This window comes from Mytilus edulis, unplaced genomic scaffold (assembly GCF_963676685.1).
Source record: "Mytilus edulis unplaced genomic scaffold, xbMytEdul2.2 SCAFFOLD_1794, whole genome shotgun sequence".
In the NCBI taxonomy this organism is placed as follows: domain Eukaryota; kingdom Metazoa; phylum Mollusca; class Bivalvia; order Mytilida; family Mytilidae; genus Mytilus; species Mytilus edulis.
In genome coordinates, this window is record NW_027269013.1 from 6,724 (window position 1) to 20,977 (window position 14,254).

Sequence of the window (14,254 nt, forward strand, 5' to 3'; positions counted from 1 at the left end):
GGGGTTCAGCTATGTTTCTAATTTTCATGTACAACAATTTATAGATTCTTTTTGAAAAATATTGGTGGCCCTGAAAAGGGCCGTTATGTTTTGGTGAAAAAAATCACACTTCTTAAGCACGTTCTCCACGGATTCTTCGGGCCAATTGGATATCCTTTGGCATGATGGTTACTCTCTTGGCGTGAATTGCGCACAAGTTGGTATCCTCGAAGAGACCGACCAAGTAGGCTTCGCTGGCTTCCTGTAGGGCCATGACGGCTGAACTCTGGAATCGGAGATCAGTTTTGAAGTCCTGGGCGATTTCACGGACTAATCTCTGGAAGGGGAGTTTCCTGATGAGGAGCTCTGTGCTCTTCTGGTATCTCCTGATTTCTCGGAGAGCGACTGTTCCTGGCCTGTATCTATGTGGTTTCTTGACTCCACCGGTTGCAGGTGCGCTCTTACGGGCGGCCTTGGTGGCAAGTTGTTTTCTTGGAGCTTTACCTCCGGTGGATTTACGTGCAGTTTGCTTTGTTCGTGCCATGATTATTAGCTCTGTGGACGATTTGCTACAGAAAGAATACTTGAAAATTTCGGTGAATGTGTTTTTGTGCTTGCCGGGAGGATTGAAATCACGGTGACGATTGGATCACCACTTACATAAAGCTGGCGTTGATTGGTCCGCATATCTTAAATCTGATTGGACTGATTTGTAAGGGACTTTGACAGTTTTCAATCCATTTTTTACTGAAAAACTGCTCAACCCAAGCTGACAGTAAAAATGCCCCCTTTTTTTCATTCAAAATTACAGTTTCTGATCATCAATCATTGCTCAACAATAGTAAATTAGTGTCACGGTTTCAATATGATAAATCTGAAGAAGAAAAAAATAATAATGAAAAAAGGTCAAAATACATGCAGAAACATTAAGGAAAGGAAAGAAAAATAAAACAGGAAAAAATAAAAATAAAATGCAGTTTGAACACTAACAAAGCGAAATCTAATGCAAAAACAGAAACAAATGGAATTACACATTCCCGACATGACATTGTACGGATCGGCTGAGTTTCTTTATTGTTGTATTATGTCATATTTATGTATATTTAATATAAAAAAAGAAGATGTGGTATGATTTTCGTTTGGGCTTGGCACATTTGTCACATTGTCTGATTGTCGGTGTGCTTACATCGATTCCACATCTTTAATACACAAACAATAAATAAATAAATAAATAAATAAATAAATAAATAAAGACAGAAAGACAGAGAGAGAGAGAGAGATAGATAGAGAGAGAGAGAGAGAGAGAGAGAGAGAGAGAGAGAGAGAGAGAGAGAGAGAGAGAGAGAGAGAGAGAGAGAGAGAGAGAGAGAGAGAGAGAGAGAGAGAGAGAGAGAGAGAGAGAGAGAGAGATGCTGAAAAAAATGGAAAAAGGAAAAGAATGGAAAGTACATATCATATATAAAAGTGTTGACGAAAGAGATACTGTTAACAAAAACTATAAATAAATTATAATAATAAAAAAACACACACCTTCTCAGATGAATCTAAGCATGCTCGCATCAATAACCAAGAGAGAGAAAGAAGAGAGCAGACTAGTATTAAATATAAATACTATCAGTGTTTTTTTTCCCCCGACAAACTTTATATGATTTAACTGAGCTACTAGTGGGTTCAAAGAGTCAGAAAGTACGACAATAAATGTTCTGATGAAGAAGACTGAAAAAGTTACTAGACTTAGTGTTATGCTATAAGAACTGTACTTAAAATGGGATGCGTTAGAGAGAGAAGAAAAGAAGAATCACGGAAGAAGGGACATCTATATTTTAGACATTTTTTATTTGTTATGTAGTAGAATATATTTTTTTTAATTATGTATGGGGAATAAAGTATTACTAAGATGTACAACAATTTTAGACTCTTTTTGAAAAATATTGGTGGCCCTGAAAAGGGCCGTTGTTAAGTGAGTAATCTGATATATCCACTTTTTACTTGGCAGCTTTCTGGGTCTTCTTTGGTAGAAGTACAGCCTGGATGTTTGGTAGAACACCTCCCTGGGCAATGGTGACACCAGACAAGAGTTTGTTCAACTCTTCGTCGTTTCTGATGGCCAACTGGAGATGACGGGGAATGATTCTGCTCTTCTTGTTGTCACGAGCGGCGTTTCCTGCCAACTCCAATACTTCAGCTGCTAAGTATTCTAGGACAGCTGCGAGGTACACTGGTGCACCGGCACCAACTCTCTCGGCATAGTTTCCTTTCCTCAAAAGTCTGTGGATACGACCGACTGGGAACTGAAGTCCGGCACGGGATGACCTAGACTTTGCCTTTGCTTTTGCTTTTCCTCCTTTTCCTCGTCCTGACATTTTGTTCTATTTGGTTGATCGACACTGAGTAAAGTGATACAATTTTTCTTTAAAATTTAGCTTATATACCCACTAAACGGATTGAACGATGTTTTTATTATACACCAATCAGAACGAAGCTCTCTGCGGGCAGTTAGGCTACCGAACATTCAACATGTTATGGGTGCTCTCTCCGAGGTTCGCGTTCAAGAAAATCTTTCAATCCGTTTTGCCCAGTATATAAACAAATTGAAAATAATTTTTCACCATTACTTATTTGATTATCAAACCAGTAACATGCCACCCAAAGTAGGAACTAAAGGAGCCAAGAAGGCCGTCACCAAGGCAAAGACTGCCAGACCCGGCGGTGACAAGAAAAGGAGGAGGAAGAGACGTGAATCCTATGCTATCTACATCTACAAAGTCTTGAGACAAGTTCACCCCGACACCGGAGTGTCCTCAAAGGCAATGTCCATCATGAACAGCTTCGTCAACGATATATTCGAGAGAATCGCAGCAGAGGCTTCCCGATTGGCACACTACAACAAAAGATCTACCATCACATCCCGGGAGATCCAGACCGCTGTCCGTCTTCTCTTACCCGGAGAATTGGCCAAGCACGCTGTCAGTGAAGGTACCAAAGCCGTCACCAAATACACCAGCAGCAAGTAAACAGTCTGAAGTTTATAACTTCACAAACGGCCCTTTTCAGGGCCACCAACATTTTTCAAAAAGAATTTACATTTGTTGTACATCATGTCAAACTTCTAAACAAAGCTATAAATCCCAACCCCCAGCTATAACTACTTTCAAACTATTTCAATAGTATATGGTTACTTTTCTCTTCTTTCTATCTGTATAACAAATATACGTGTATTTCACTCATTCTGTAGTATTTAATTTGTCAAAACTGCAAAGCGTAAATACATAAATCATGAAGAACAAAACAGTGCTTTCATTCCAATTAATAGAGTTGATAAATTTACGATTTCTTTTGCTTTTCGGGAGAAAAAAAATATTGCGAGAATTATTTTACACGGAAACAAGAACATTACCTAATCTTAAACCACGCAAAAACTTTATAATTGAATATAACAGAATCTACAGATTTTGTGTGTAAAAGTCCGTGCATTTGTTTTGAAATTTTCTCTCTTCATGTAGGCAAATGCACGGACTTGTTGATCTTTGAACGTATTCATAAACCTTCAGAAATATAAATTCTCAAATAAATACAAGAGTAAGAGTAAGGAAGTTAATTAAAAAGAAAGCCAGATATTAAAAAAAAAGGGGGGGGGGGGATAACGAGAGAGAGAGAAAATAGTTGCGGATCAGGATCAGGGAAAACAAGAAAACGGTTGAAAAATTCATGAACATTACAGAAAAGAATAGAAGTGGGAGCAAGCTTTGATTTCAAGATTTAGCTTAAAACGATGTACAACAAATCTAAGATTCTTTTTGAAAAATGTTGGTGGCCCTGAAAAGGGCCGTTGTTGATATTAGCCGGGTGGCTGTTTAACCTCCGAATCCGTACAAGGTACGTCCTTGACGTTTCAAAGCGTAGACAACATCCATGGCAGTGACAGTCTTCCTCTTGGCGTGCTCTGTGTATGTGACAGCATCACGGATGACATTTTCCAAGAAAACTTTAAGGACACCGCGGGTTTCCTCATAGATGAGTCCAGATATACGTTTTACTCCACCTCTTCTTGCTAAACGACGGATGGCTGGCTTGGTGATACCTTGGATGTTATCACGCAACACCTTCCTGTGACGCTTGGCGCCTCCTTTTCCTAGACCTTTACCTCCTTTTCCTCTGCCTGACATGTTTAACTATTTGTGGTGATTAGTTAAATAATACTTTCCGTCTAACAGCGACTCTTTATATATCACCAACGCGGCCGTAAAAGAAGTATCACACATTTTCAGTTAACTGTTGTCTGATTGGCTTACGTTGTTTTATTCCGGGAGGTAACTCCGTACTGCCTTAAACTGTGTACACTTTCAATCCACTTTTTCATTCTAGGTCTGAAAAATATAATAATTCATATCAGACAGTAAATTTTTAAGAAAAAACTATTATTGAACAGAAAAAAACTTTCAATCGGAATAAAAATGACTGAAGGAGACAAAAAAAAAGTTCCAAAATGTGGAAAAGTTTTCATTTTAAGATAGAAAAGTATGATAAATAAATGATAAATGAAAATCACTTTAGACAGTCAAAATTATAAAGATAATTATTTGCTTTCTCTGAACAGATATTTTCATTCAATGTCAATACACATTTCAACTTAATGGAATGGAATTTAGTTGGGAAAAAAAAAACCTCACAGACATATCTAGGAATACTGGTTATCTATTTGTCTACTTGATGTACCCAGAAATTGGATACATCACAGGATTTTACATGCTTGCAGTTTTCTACCTGTCTTTCATAACTCAACATCATCTGTCAAAGCTGTGCTTGCCATCCATCAAAGATCTGCTGCAGGTACTTCAGATCATAAATGAGAGAATGTATGAATAAAACTGTTATTGTTATTACTATTAAAGATTTTTTTCTTTTAGGTATTACAGTGAAGAAAAGAGATGCCCCTGACTGCGGGTAAAACTTCTTATGTGTGCATCTTCCTTTCAGTTTTATTTTTAAACGCCATTCTATATTTATCCACAGTATGACGATGACAATTTCATCAGCCAATCCAATAAAAATGTTAATGCGCACACATGTACTTACTATTCTGAAGACATCTTTTAGCCAGAAAAGTTTATAATAAGTCTGAAAACTACTTTTTATCATATAAAAAAGCTTATAAGTGCAAGATATATGCTTACATGGACTTCCTACAGTGAAATTTTGTGGGGACTACTTGGACCCGTACCGAAATTATATTAATTTAAATAGAAATTTCATGATTTTGTAAACTAGCAGCAAGACAAGACTCTAAAGTGGACAAAATATATTACTACATACATGATAAAAATTTTCTTTACAATTCTGACTGAAAAAGAGCTCTAAATTTTTGATAAAAGTACCCTGTAATATCAGCTTTTCTAAAAGAAATATTCAAATTAATGAATTATACAAGATATTTACACTCTAACTTAAAAAAAAAAAGGTTATATTTTGGCCAGTTGGTGGTTCTCTTTCTTTGGTCTAGACTCCTGGTGTAAATAATACATCAAAAGAAGACAAGACAAAACAAGCGAAGAAAAGAAAAGAACAGAAGAACAGATAGAAACATTCATATGTTGATCTTTTTTTTATATAATGTACTATTTAATATTCTACACACAAGGACATACATGTACCATGATAAACAAACACCCCCCTTTTTTTTTGTGATGAGACTTGTGTGTATATATTTCATAAAATTTATTTTTTGTCTATGTATTGCTTTGCATATAGATGGATTCAACAAGAAGAAATAAAAGAGAGAGAGAGATGGGGAAAAGAGGGGTTCAGCTATGTTTCTAATTTTCATGTACAACAATTTATAGATTCTTTTTGAAAAATATTGGTGGCCCTGAAAAGGGCCGTTATGTTTTGGTGAAAAAAATCACACTTCTTAAGCACGTTCTCCACGGATTCTTCGGGCCAATTGGATATCCTTTGGCATGATGGTTACTCTCTTGGCGTGAATTGCGCACAAGTTGGTATCCTCGAAGAGACCGACCAAGTAGGCTTCGCTGGCTTCCTGTAGGGCCATGACGGCTGAACTCTGGAATCGGAGATCAGTTTTGAAGTCCTGGGCGATTTCACGGACTAATCTCTGGAAGGGGAGTTTCCTGATGAGGAGCTCTGTGCTCTTCTGGTATCTCCTGATTTCTCGGAGAGCGACTGTTCCTGGCCTGTATCTATGTGGTTTCTTGACTCCACCGGTTGCAGGTGCGCTCTTACGGGCGGCCTTGGTGGCAAGTTGTTTTCTTGGAGCTTTACCTCCGGTGGATTTACGTGCAGTTTGCTTTGTTCGTGCCATGATTATTAGCTCTGTGGACGATTTGCTACAGAAAGAATACTTGAAAATTTCGGTGAATGTGTTTTTGTGCTTGCCGGGAGGATTGAAATCACGGTGACGATTGGATCACCACTTACATAAAGCTGGCGTTGATTGGTCCGCATATCTTAAATCTGATTGGACTGATTTGTAAGGGACTTTGACAGTTTTCAATCCATTTTTTACTGAAAAACTGCTCAACCCAAGCTGACAGTAAAAATGCCCCCTTTTTTTCATTCAAAATTACAGTTTCTGATCATCAATCATTGCTCAACAATAGTAAATTAGTGTCACGGTTTCAATATGATAAATCTGAAGAAGAAAAAAATAATAATGAAAAAAGGTCAAAATACATGCAGAAACATTAAGGAAAGGAAAGAAAAATAAAACAGGAAAAAATAAAAATAAAATGCAGTTTGAACACTAACAAAGCGAAATCTAATGCAAAAACAGAAACAAATGGAATTACACATTCCCGACATGACATTGTACGGATCGGCTGAGTTTCTTTATTGTTGTATTATGTCATATTTATGTATATTTAATATAAAAAAAGAAGATGTGGTATGATTTTCGTTTGGGCTTGGCACATTTGTCACATTGTCTGATTGTCGGTGTGCTTACATCGATTCCACATCTTTAATACACAAACAATAAATAAATAAATAAATAAATAAATAAATAAATAAAGACAGAAAGACAGAGAGAGAGAGAGAGATAGATAGAGAGAGAGAGAGAGAGAGAGAGAGAGAGAGAGAGAGAGAGAGAGAGAGAGAGAGAGAGAGAGAGAGAGAGAGAGAGAGAGAGAGAGATGCTGAAAAAAATGGAAAAAGGAAAAGAATGGAAAGTACATATCATATATAAAAGTGTTGACGAAAGAGATACTGTTAACAAAAACTATAAATAAATTATAATAATAAAAAAACACACACCTTCTCAGATGAATCTAAGCATGCTCGCATCAATAACCAAGAGAGAGAAAGAAGAGAGCAGACTAGTATTAAATATAAATACTATCAGTGTTTTTTTTCCCCCGACAAACTTTATATGATTTAACTGAGCTACTAGTGGGTTCAAAGAGTCAGAAAGTACGACAATAAATGTTCTGATGAAGAAGACTGAAAAAGTTACTAGACTTAGTGTTATGCTATAAGAACTGTACTTAAAATGGGATGCGTTAGAGAGAGAAGAAAAGAAGAATCACGGAAGAAGGGACATCTATATTTTAGACATTTTTTATTTGTTATGTAGTAGAATATATTTTTTTTAATTATGTATGGGGAATAAAGTATTACTAAGATGTACAACAATTTTAGACTCTTTTTGAAAAATATTGGTGGCCCTGAAAAGGGCCGTTGTTAAGTGAGTAATCTGATATATCCACTTTTTACTTGGCAGCTTTCTGGGTCTTCTTTGGTAGAAGTACAGCCTGGATGTTTGGTAGAACACCTCCCTGGGCAATGGTGACACCAGACAAGAGTTTGTTCAACTCTTCGTCGTTTCTGATGGCCAACTGGAGATGACGGGGAATGATTCTGCTCTTCTTGTTGTCACGAGCGGCGTTTCCTGCCAACTCCAATACTTCAGCTGCTAAGTATTCTAGGACAGCTGCGAGGTACACTGGTGCACCGGCACCAACTCTCTCGGCATAGTTTCCTTTCCTCAAAAGTCTGTGGATACGACCGACTGGGAACTGAAGTCCGGCACGGGATGACCTAGACTTTGCCTTTGCTTTTGCTTTTCCTCCTTTTCCTCGTCCTGACATTTTGTTCTATTTGGTTGATCGACACTGAGTAAAGTGATACAATTTTTCTTTAAAATTTAGCTTATATACCCACTAAACGGATTGAACGATGTTTTTATTATACACCAATCAGAACGAAGCTCTCTGCGGGCAGTTAGGCTACCGAACATTCAACATGTTATGGGTGCTCTCTCCGAGGTTCGCGTTCAAGAAAATCTTTCAATCCGTTTTGCCCAGTATATAAACAAATTGAAAATAATTTTTCACCATTACTTATTTGATTATCAAACCAGTAACATGCCACCCAAAGTAGGAACTAAAGGAGCCAAGAAGGCCGTCACCAAGGCAAAGACTGCCAGACCCGGCGGTGACAAGAAAAGGAGGAGGAAGAGACGTGAATCCTATGCTATCTACATCTACAAAGTCTTGAGACAAGTTCACCCCGACACCGGAGTGTCCTCAAAGGCAATGTCCATCATGAACAGCTTCGTCAACGATATATTCGAGAGAATCGCAGCAGAGGCTTCCCGATTGGCACACTACAACAAAAGATCTACCATCACATCCCGGGAGATCCAGACCGCTGTCCGTCTTCTCTTACCCGGAGAATTGGCCAAGCACGCTGTCAGTGAAGGTACCAAAGCCGTCACCAAATACACCAGCAGCAAGTAAACAGTCTGAAGTTTATAACTTCACAAACGGCCCTTTTCAGGGCCACCAACATTTTTCAAAAAGAATTTACATTTGTTGTACATCATGTCAAACTTCTAAACAAAGCTATAAATCCCAACCCCCAGCTATAACTACTTTCAAACTATTTCAATAGTATATGGTTACTTTTCTCTTCTTTCTATCTGTATAACAAATATACGTGTATTTCACTCATTCTGTAGTATTTAATTTGTCAAAACTGCAAAGCGTAAATACATAAATCATGAAGAACAAAACAGTGCTTTCATTCCAATTAATAGAGTTGATAAATTTACGATTTCTTTTGCTTTTCGGGAGAAAAAAAATATTGCGAGAATTATTTTACACGGAAACAAGAACATTACCTAATCTTAAACCACGCAAAAACTTTATAATTGAATATAACAGAATCTACAGATTTTGTGTGTAAAAGTCCGTGCATTTGTTTTGAAATTTTCTCTCTTCATGTAGGCAAATGCACGGACTTGTTGATCTTTGAACGTATTCATAAACCTTCAGAAATATAAATTCTCAAATAAATACAAGAGTAAGAGTAAGGAAGTTAATTAAAAAGAAAGCCAGATATTAAAAAAAAAGGGGGGGGGGGGGATAACGAGAGAGAGAGAAAATAGTTGCGGATCAGGATCAGGGAAAACAAGAAAACGGTTGAAAAATTCATGAACATTACAGAAAAGAATAGAAGTGGGAGCAAGCTTTGATTTCAAGATTTAGCTTAAAACGATGTACAACAAATCTAAGATTCTTTTTGAAAAATGTTGGTGGCCCTGAAAAGGGCCGTTGTTGATATTAGCCGGGTGGCTGTTTAACCTCCGAATCCGTACAAGGTACGTCCTTGACGTTTCAAAGCGTAGACAACATCCATGGCAGTGACAGTCTTCCTCTTGGCGTGCTCTGTGTATGTGACAGCATCACGGATGACATTTTCCAAGAAAACTTTAAGGACACCGCGGGTTTCCTCATAGATGAGTCCAGATATACGTTTTACTCCACCTCTTCTTGCTAAACGACGGATGGCTGGCTTGGTGATACCTTGGATGTTATCACGCAACACCTTCCTGTGACGCTTGGCGCCTCCTTTTCCTAGACCTTTACCTCCTTTTCCTCTGCCTGACATGTTTAACTATTTGTGGTGATTAGTTAAATAATACTTTCCGTCTAACAGCGACTCTTTATATATCACCAACGCGGCCGTAAAAGAAGTATCACACATTTTCAGTTAACTGTTGTCTGATTGGCTTACGTTGTTTTATTCCGGGAGGTAACTCCGTACTGCCTTAAACTGTGTACACTTTCAATCCACTTTTTCATTCTAGGTCTGAAAAATATAATAATTCATATCAGACAGTAAATTTTTAAGAAAAAACTATTATTGAACAGAAAAAAACTTTCAATCGGAATAAAAATGACTGAAGGAGACAAAAAAAAAGTTCCAAAATGTGGAAAAGTTTTCATTTTAAGATAGAAAAGTATGATAAATAAATGATAAATGAAAATCACTTTAGACAGTCAAAATTATAAAGATAATTATTTGCTTTCTCTGAACAGATATTTTCATTCAATGTCAATACACATTTCAACTTAATGGAATGGAATTTAGTTGGGAAAAAAAAAACCTCACAGACATATCTAGGAATACTGGTTATCTATTTGTCTACTTGATGTACCCAGAAATTGGATACATCACAGGATTTTACATGCTTGCAGTTTTCTACCTGTCTTTCATAACTCAACATCATCTGTCAAAGCTGTGCTTGCCATCCATCAAAGATCTGCTGCAGGTACTTCAGATCATAAATGAGAGAATGTATGAATAAAACTGTTATTGTTATTACTATTAAAGATTTTTTTCTTTTAGGTATTACAGTGAAGAAAAGAGATGCCCCTGACTGCGGGTAAAACTTCTTATGTGTGCATCTTCCTTTCAGTTTTATTTTTAAACGCCATTCTATATTTATCCACAGTATGACGATGACAATTTCATCAGCCAATCCAATAAAAATGTTAATGCGCACACATGTACTTACTATTCTGAAGACATCTTTTAGCCAGAAAAGTTTATAATAAGTCTGAAAACTACTTTTTATCATATAAAAAAGCTTATAAGTGCAAGATATATGCTTACATGGACTTCCTACAGTGAAATTTTGTGGGGACTACTTGGACCCGTACCGAAATTATATTAATTTAAATAGAAATTTCATGATTTTGTAAACTAGCAGCAAGACAAGACTCTAAAGTGGACAAAATATATTACTACATACATGATAAAAATTTTCTTTACAATTCTGACTGAAAAAGAGCTCTAAATTTTTGATAAAAGTACCCTGTAATATCAGCTTTTCTAAAAGAAATATTCAAATTAATGAATTATACAAGATATTTACACTCTAACTTAAAAAAAAAAAGGTTATATTTTGGCCAGTTGGTGGTTCTCTTTCTTTGGTCTAGACTCCTGGTGTAAATAATACATCAAAAGAAGACAAGACAAAACAAGCGAAGAAAAGAAAAGAACAGAAGAACAGATAGAAACATTCATATGTTGATCTTTTTTTTATATAATGTACTATTTAATATTCTACACACAAGGACATACATGTACCATGATAAACAAACACCCCCCTTTTTTTTGTGATGAGACTTGTGTGTATATATTTCATAAAATTTATTTTTTGTCTATGTATTGCTTTGCATATAGATGGATTCAACAAGAAGAAATAAAAGAGAGAGAGAGATGGGGAAAAGAGGGGTTCAGCTATGTTTCTAATTTTCATGTACAACAATTTATAGATTCTTTTTGAAAAATATTGGTGGCCCTGAAAAGGGCCGTTATGTTTTGGTGAAAAAAATCACACTTCTTAAGCACGTTCTCCACGGATTCTTCGGGCCAATTGGATATCCTTTGGCATGATGGTTACTCTCTTGGCGTGAATTGCGCACAAGTTGGTATCCTCGAAGAGACCGACCAAGTAGGCTTCGCTGGCTTCCTGTAGGGCCATGACGGCTGAACTCTGGAATCGGAGATCAGTTTTGAAGTCCTGGGCGATTTCACGGACTAATCTCTGGAAGGGGAGTTTCCTGATGAGGAGCTCTGTGCTCTTCTGGTATCTCCTGATTTCTCGGAGAGCGACTGTTCCTGGCCTGTATCTATGTGGTTTCTTGACTCCACCGGTTGCAGGTGCGCTCTTACGGGCGGCCTTGGTGGCAAGTTGTTTTCTTGGAGCTTTACCTCCGGTGGATTTACGTGCAGTTTGCTTTGTTCGTGCCATGATTATTAGCTCTGTGGACGATTTGCTACAGAAAGAATACTTGAAAATTTCGGTGAATGTGTTTTTGTGCTTGCCGGGAGGATTGAAATCACGGTGACGATTGGATCACCACTTACATAAAGCTGGCGTTGATTGGTCCGCATATCTTAAATCTGATTGGACTGATTTGTAAGGGACTTTGACAGTTTTCAATCCATTTTTTACTGAAAAACTGCTCAACCCAAGCTGACAGTAAAAATGCCCCCTTTTTTTCATTCAAAATTACAGTTTCTGATCATCAATCATTGCTCAACAATAGTAAATTAGTGTCACGGTTTCAATATGATAAATCTGAAGAAGAAAAAAATAATAATGAAAAAAGGTCAAAATACATGCAGAAACATTAAGGAAAGGAAAGAAAAATAAAACAGGAAAAAATAAAAATAAAATGCAGTTTGAACACTAACAAAGCGAAATCTAATGCAAAAACAGAAACAAATGGAATTACACATTCCCGACATGACATTGTACGGATCGGCTGAGTTTCTTTATTGTTGTATTATGTCATATTTATGTATATTTAATATAAAAAAAGAAGATGTGGTATGATTTTCGTTTGGGCTTGGCACATTTGTCACATTGTCTGATTGTCGGTGTGCTTACATCGATTCCACATCTTTAATACACAAACAATAAATAAATAAATAAATAAATAAATAAATAAATAAAGACAGAAAGACAGAGAGAGAGAGAGAGATAGATAGAGAGAGAGAGAGAGAGAGAGAGAGAGAGAGAGAGAGAGAGAGAGAGAGAGAGAGAGAGAGAGAGAGAGAGAGAGAGAGAGAGAGAGAGAGAGAGAGAGAGAGAGAGAGAGAGATGCTGAAAAAAATGGAAAAAGGAAAAGAATGGAAAGTACATATCATATATAAAAGTGTTGACGAAAGAGATACTGTTAACAAAAACTATAAATAAATTATAATAATAAAAAAACACACACCTTCTCAGATGAATCTAAGCATGCTCGCATCAATAACCAAGAGAGAGAAAGAAGAGAGCAGACTAGTATTAAATATAAATACTATCAGTGTTTTTTTTCCCCCGACAAACTTTATATGATTTAACTGAGCTACTAGTGGGTTCAAAGAGTCAGAAAGTACGACAATAAATGTTCTGATGAAGAAGACTGAAAAAGTTACTAGACTTAGTGTTATGCTATAAGAACTGTACTTAAAATGGGATGCGTTAGAGAGAGAAGAAAAGAAGAATCACGGAAGAAGGGACATCTATATTTTAGACATTTTTTATTTGTTATGTAGTAGAATATATTTTTTTTAATTATGTATGGGGAATAAAGTATTACTAAGATGTACAACAATTTTAGACTCTTTTTGAAAAATATTGGTGGCCCTGAAAAGGGCCGTTGTTAAGTGAGTAATCTGATATATCCACTTTTTACTTGGCAGCTTTCTGGGTCTTCTTTGGTAGAAGTACAGCCTGGATGTTTGGTAGAACACCTCCCTGGGCAATGGTGACACCAGACAAGAGTTTGTTCAACTCTTCGTCGTTTCTGATGGCCAACTGGAGATGACGGGGAATGATTCTGCTCTTCTTGTTGTCACGAGCGGCGTTTCCTGCCAACTCCAATACTTCAGCTGCTAAGTATTCTAGGACAGCTGCGAGTACACTGGTGCACCGGCACCAACTCTCTCGGCATAGTTTCCTTTCCTCAAAAGTCTGTGGATACGACCGACTGGGAACTGAAGTCCGGCACGGGATGACCTAGACTTTGCCTTTGCTTTTGCTTTTCCTCCTTTTCCTCGTCCTGACATTTTGTTCTATTTGGTTGATCGACACTGAGTAAAGTGATACAATTTTTCTTTAAAATTTAGCTTATATACCCACTAAACGGATGAACGATGTTTTTATTATACACCAATCAGAACGAAGCTCTCTGCGGGCAGTTAGGCTACCGAACATTCAACATGTTATGGGTGCTCTCTCCGAGGTTCGCGTTCAAGAAAATCTTTCAATCCGTTTTGCCCAGTATATAAACAAATTGAAAATAATTTTTCACCATTACTTATTTGATTATCAAACCAGTAACATGCCACCAAAGTAGGAACTAAAGGAGCCAAGAAGGCCGTCACCAAGGCAAAGACTGCCAGACCCGGCGGTGACAAGAAAAGGAGGAGGAAGAGACGTGAATCCTATGCTATCTACATCTACAAAGTCTTGAGA

The 14,254-nt window shown here is 37.1% G+C and overlaps 6 protein-coding genes across 6 annotated transcripts; 1 reads left to right on the forward strand and 5 right to left on the reverse strand.

Moving 5' to 3' along the window:
* Positions 1 to 977, reverse strand: LOC139509344 (histone H3). The gene has a single exon (XM_071296138.1). The coding sequence runs from the start codon at positions 521 to 523 to the stop codon at positions 113 to 115; it is 411 nt and encodes a 136-aa protein (XP_071152239.1). The 5' UTR covers positions 524 to 977; the 3' UTR covers positions 1 to 112.
* A 1,599-nt stretch (positions 978 to 2,576) lies between these two features.
* Positions 2,577 to 3,042, forward strand: LOC139509349 (histone H2B). The gene has a single exon (XM_071296142.1). It carries the CDS (start codon positions 2,619 to 2,621, stop codon positions 2,991 to 2,993), a length of 375 nt encoding a protein of 124 aa, XP_071152243.1. The 5' UTR covers positions 2,577 to 2,618; the 3' UTR covers positions 2,994 to 3,042.
* Positions 3,043 to 3,786: 744 nt separating this feature from the next.
* On the reverse strand, positions 3,787 to 4,410 carry LOC139509350 (histone H4). Its single transcript, XM_071296143.1, has one exon. The coding sequence runs from the start codon at positions 4,143 to 4,145 to the stop codon at positions 3,834 to 3,836; it is 312 nt and encodes a 103-aa protein (XP_071152244.1). The 5' UTR covers positions 4,146 to 4,410; the 3' UTR covers positions 3,787 to 3,833.
* A 1,365-nt stretch (positions 4,411 to 5,775) lies between these two features.
* LOC139509345 (histone H3) lies at positions 5,776 to 6,753 on the reverse strand. The gene has a single exon (XM_071296139.1). It carries the CDS (start codon positions 6,296 to 6,298, stop codon positions 5,888 to 5,890), a length of 411 nt encoding a protein of 136 aa, XP_071152240.1. The 5' UTR covers positions 6,299 to 6,753; the 3' UTR covers positions 5,776 to 5,887.
* A 2,773-nt stretch (positions 6,754 to 9,526) lies between these two features.
* Positions 9,527 to 10,150, reverse strand: LOC139509346 (histone H4). The gene has a single exon (XM_071296140.1). The coding sequence runs from the start codon at positions 9,883 to 9,885 to the stop codon at positions 9,574 to 9,576; it is 312 nt and encodes a 103-aa protein (XP_071152241.1). The 5' UTR covers positions 9,886 to 10,150; the 3' UTR covers positions 9,527 to 9,573.
* A 1,363-nt stretch (positions 10,151 to 11,513) lies between these two features.
* LOC139509348 (histone H3) lies at positions 11,514 to 12,489 on the reverse strand. Its single transcript, XM_071296141.1, has one exon. The coding sequence runs from the start codon at positions 12,035 to 12,037 to the stop codon at positions 11,627 to 11,629; it is 411 nt and encodes a 136-aa protein (XP_071152242.1). The 5' UTR covers positions 12,038 to 12,489; the 3' UTR covers positions 11,514 to 11,626.
* Between the last annotated feature and the right edge of the window lie 1,765 nt (positions 12,490 to 14,254).

Excerpts from the sequence above, each read along its gene's own strand:
- LOC139509350 (XM_071296143.1), bottom strand. The coding sequence starts at position 4,145 with ATGTCAGGCAGAGGAAAAGGAGGTAAAGGTCTAGGAAAAGGAGGCGCC.
- LOC139509348 (XM_071296141.1), bottom strand. The coding sequence starts at position 12,037 with ATGGCACGAACAAAGCAAACTGCACGTAAATCCACCGGAGGTAAAGCT.
- LOC139509345 (XM_071296139.1), bottom strand. The coding sequence starts at position 6,298 with ATGGCACGAACAAAGCAAACTGCACGTAAATCCACCGGAGGTAAAGCT.
- LOC139509346 (XM_071296140.1), bottom strand. The coding sequence starts at position 9,885 with ATGTCAGGCAGAGGAAAAGGAGGTAAAGGTCTAGGAAAAGGAGGCGCC.
- LOC139509344 (XM_071296138.1), bottom strand. The coding sequence starts at position 523 with ATGGCACGAACAAAGCAAACTGCACGTAAATCCACCGGAGGTAAAGCT.
- LOC139509349 (XM_071296142.1), top strand. The coding sequence starts at position 2,619 with ATGCCACCCAAAGTAGGAACTAAAGGAGCCAAGAAGGCCGTCACCAAG.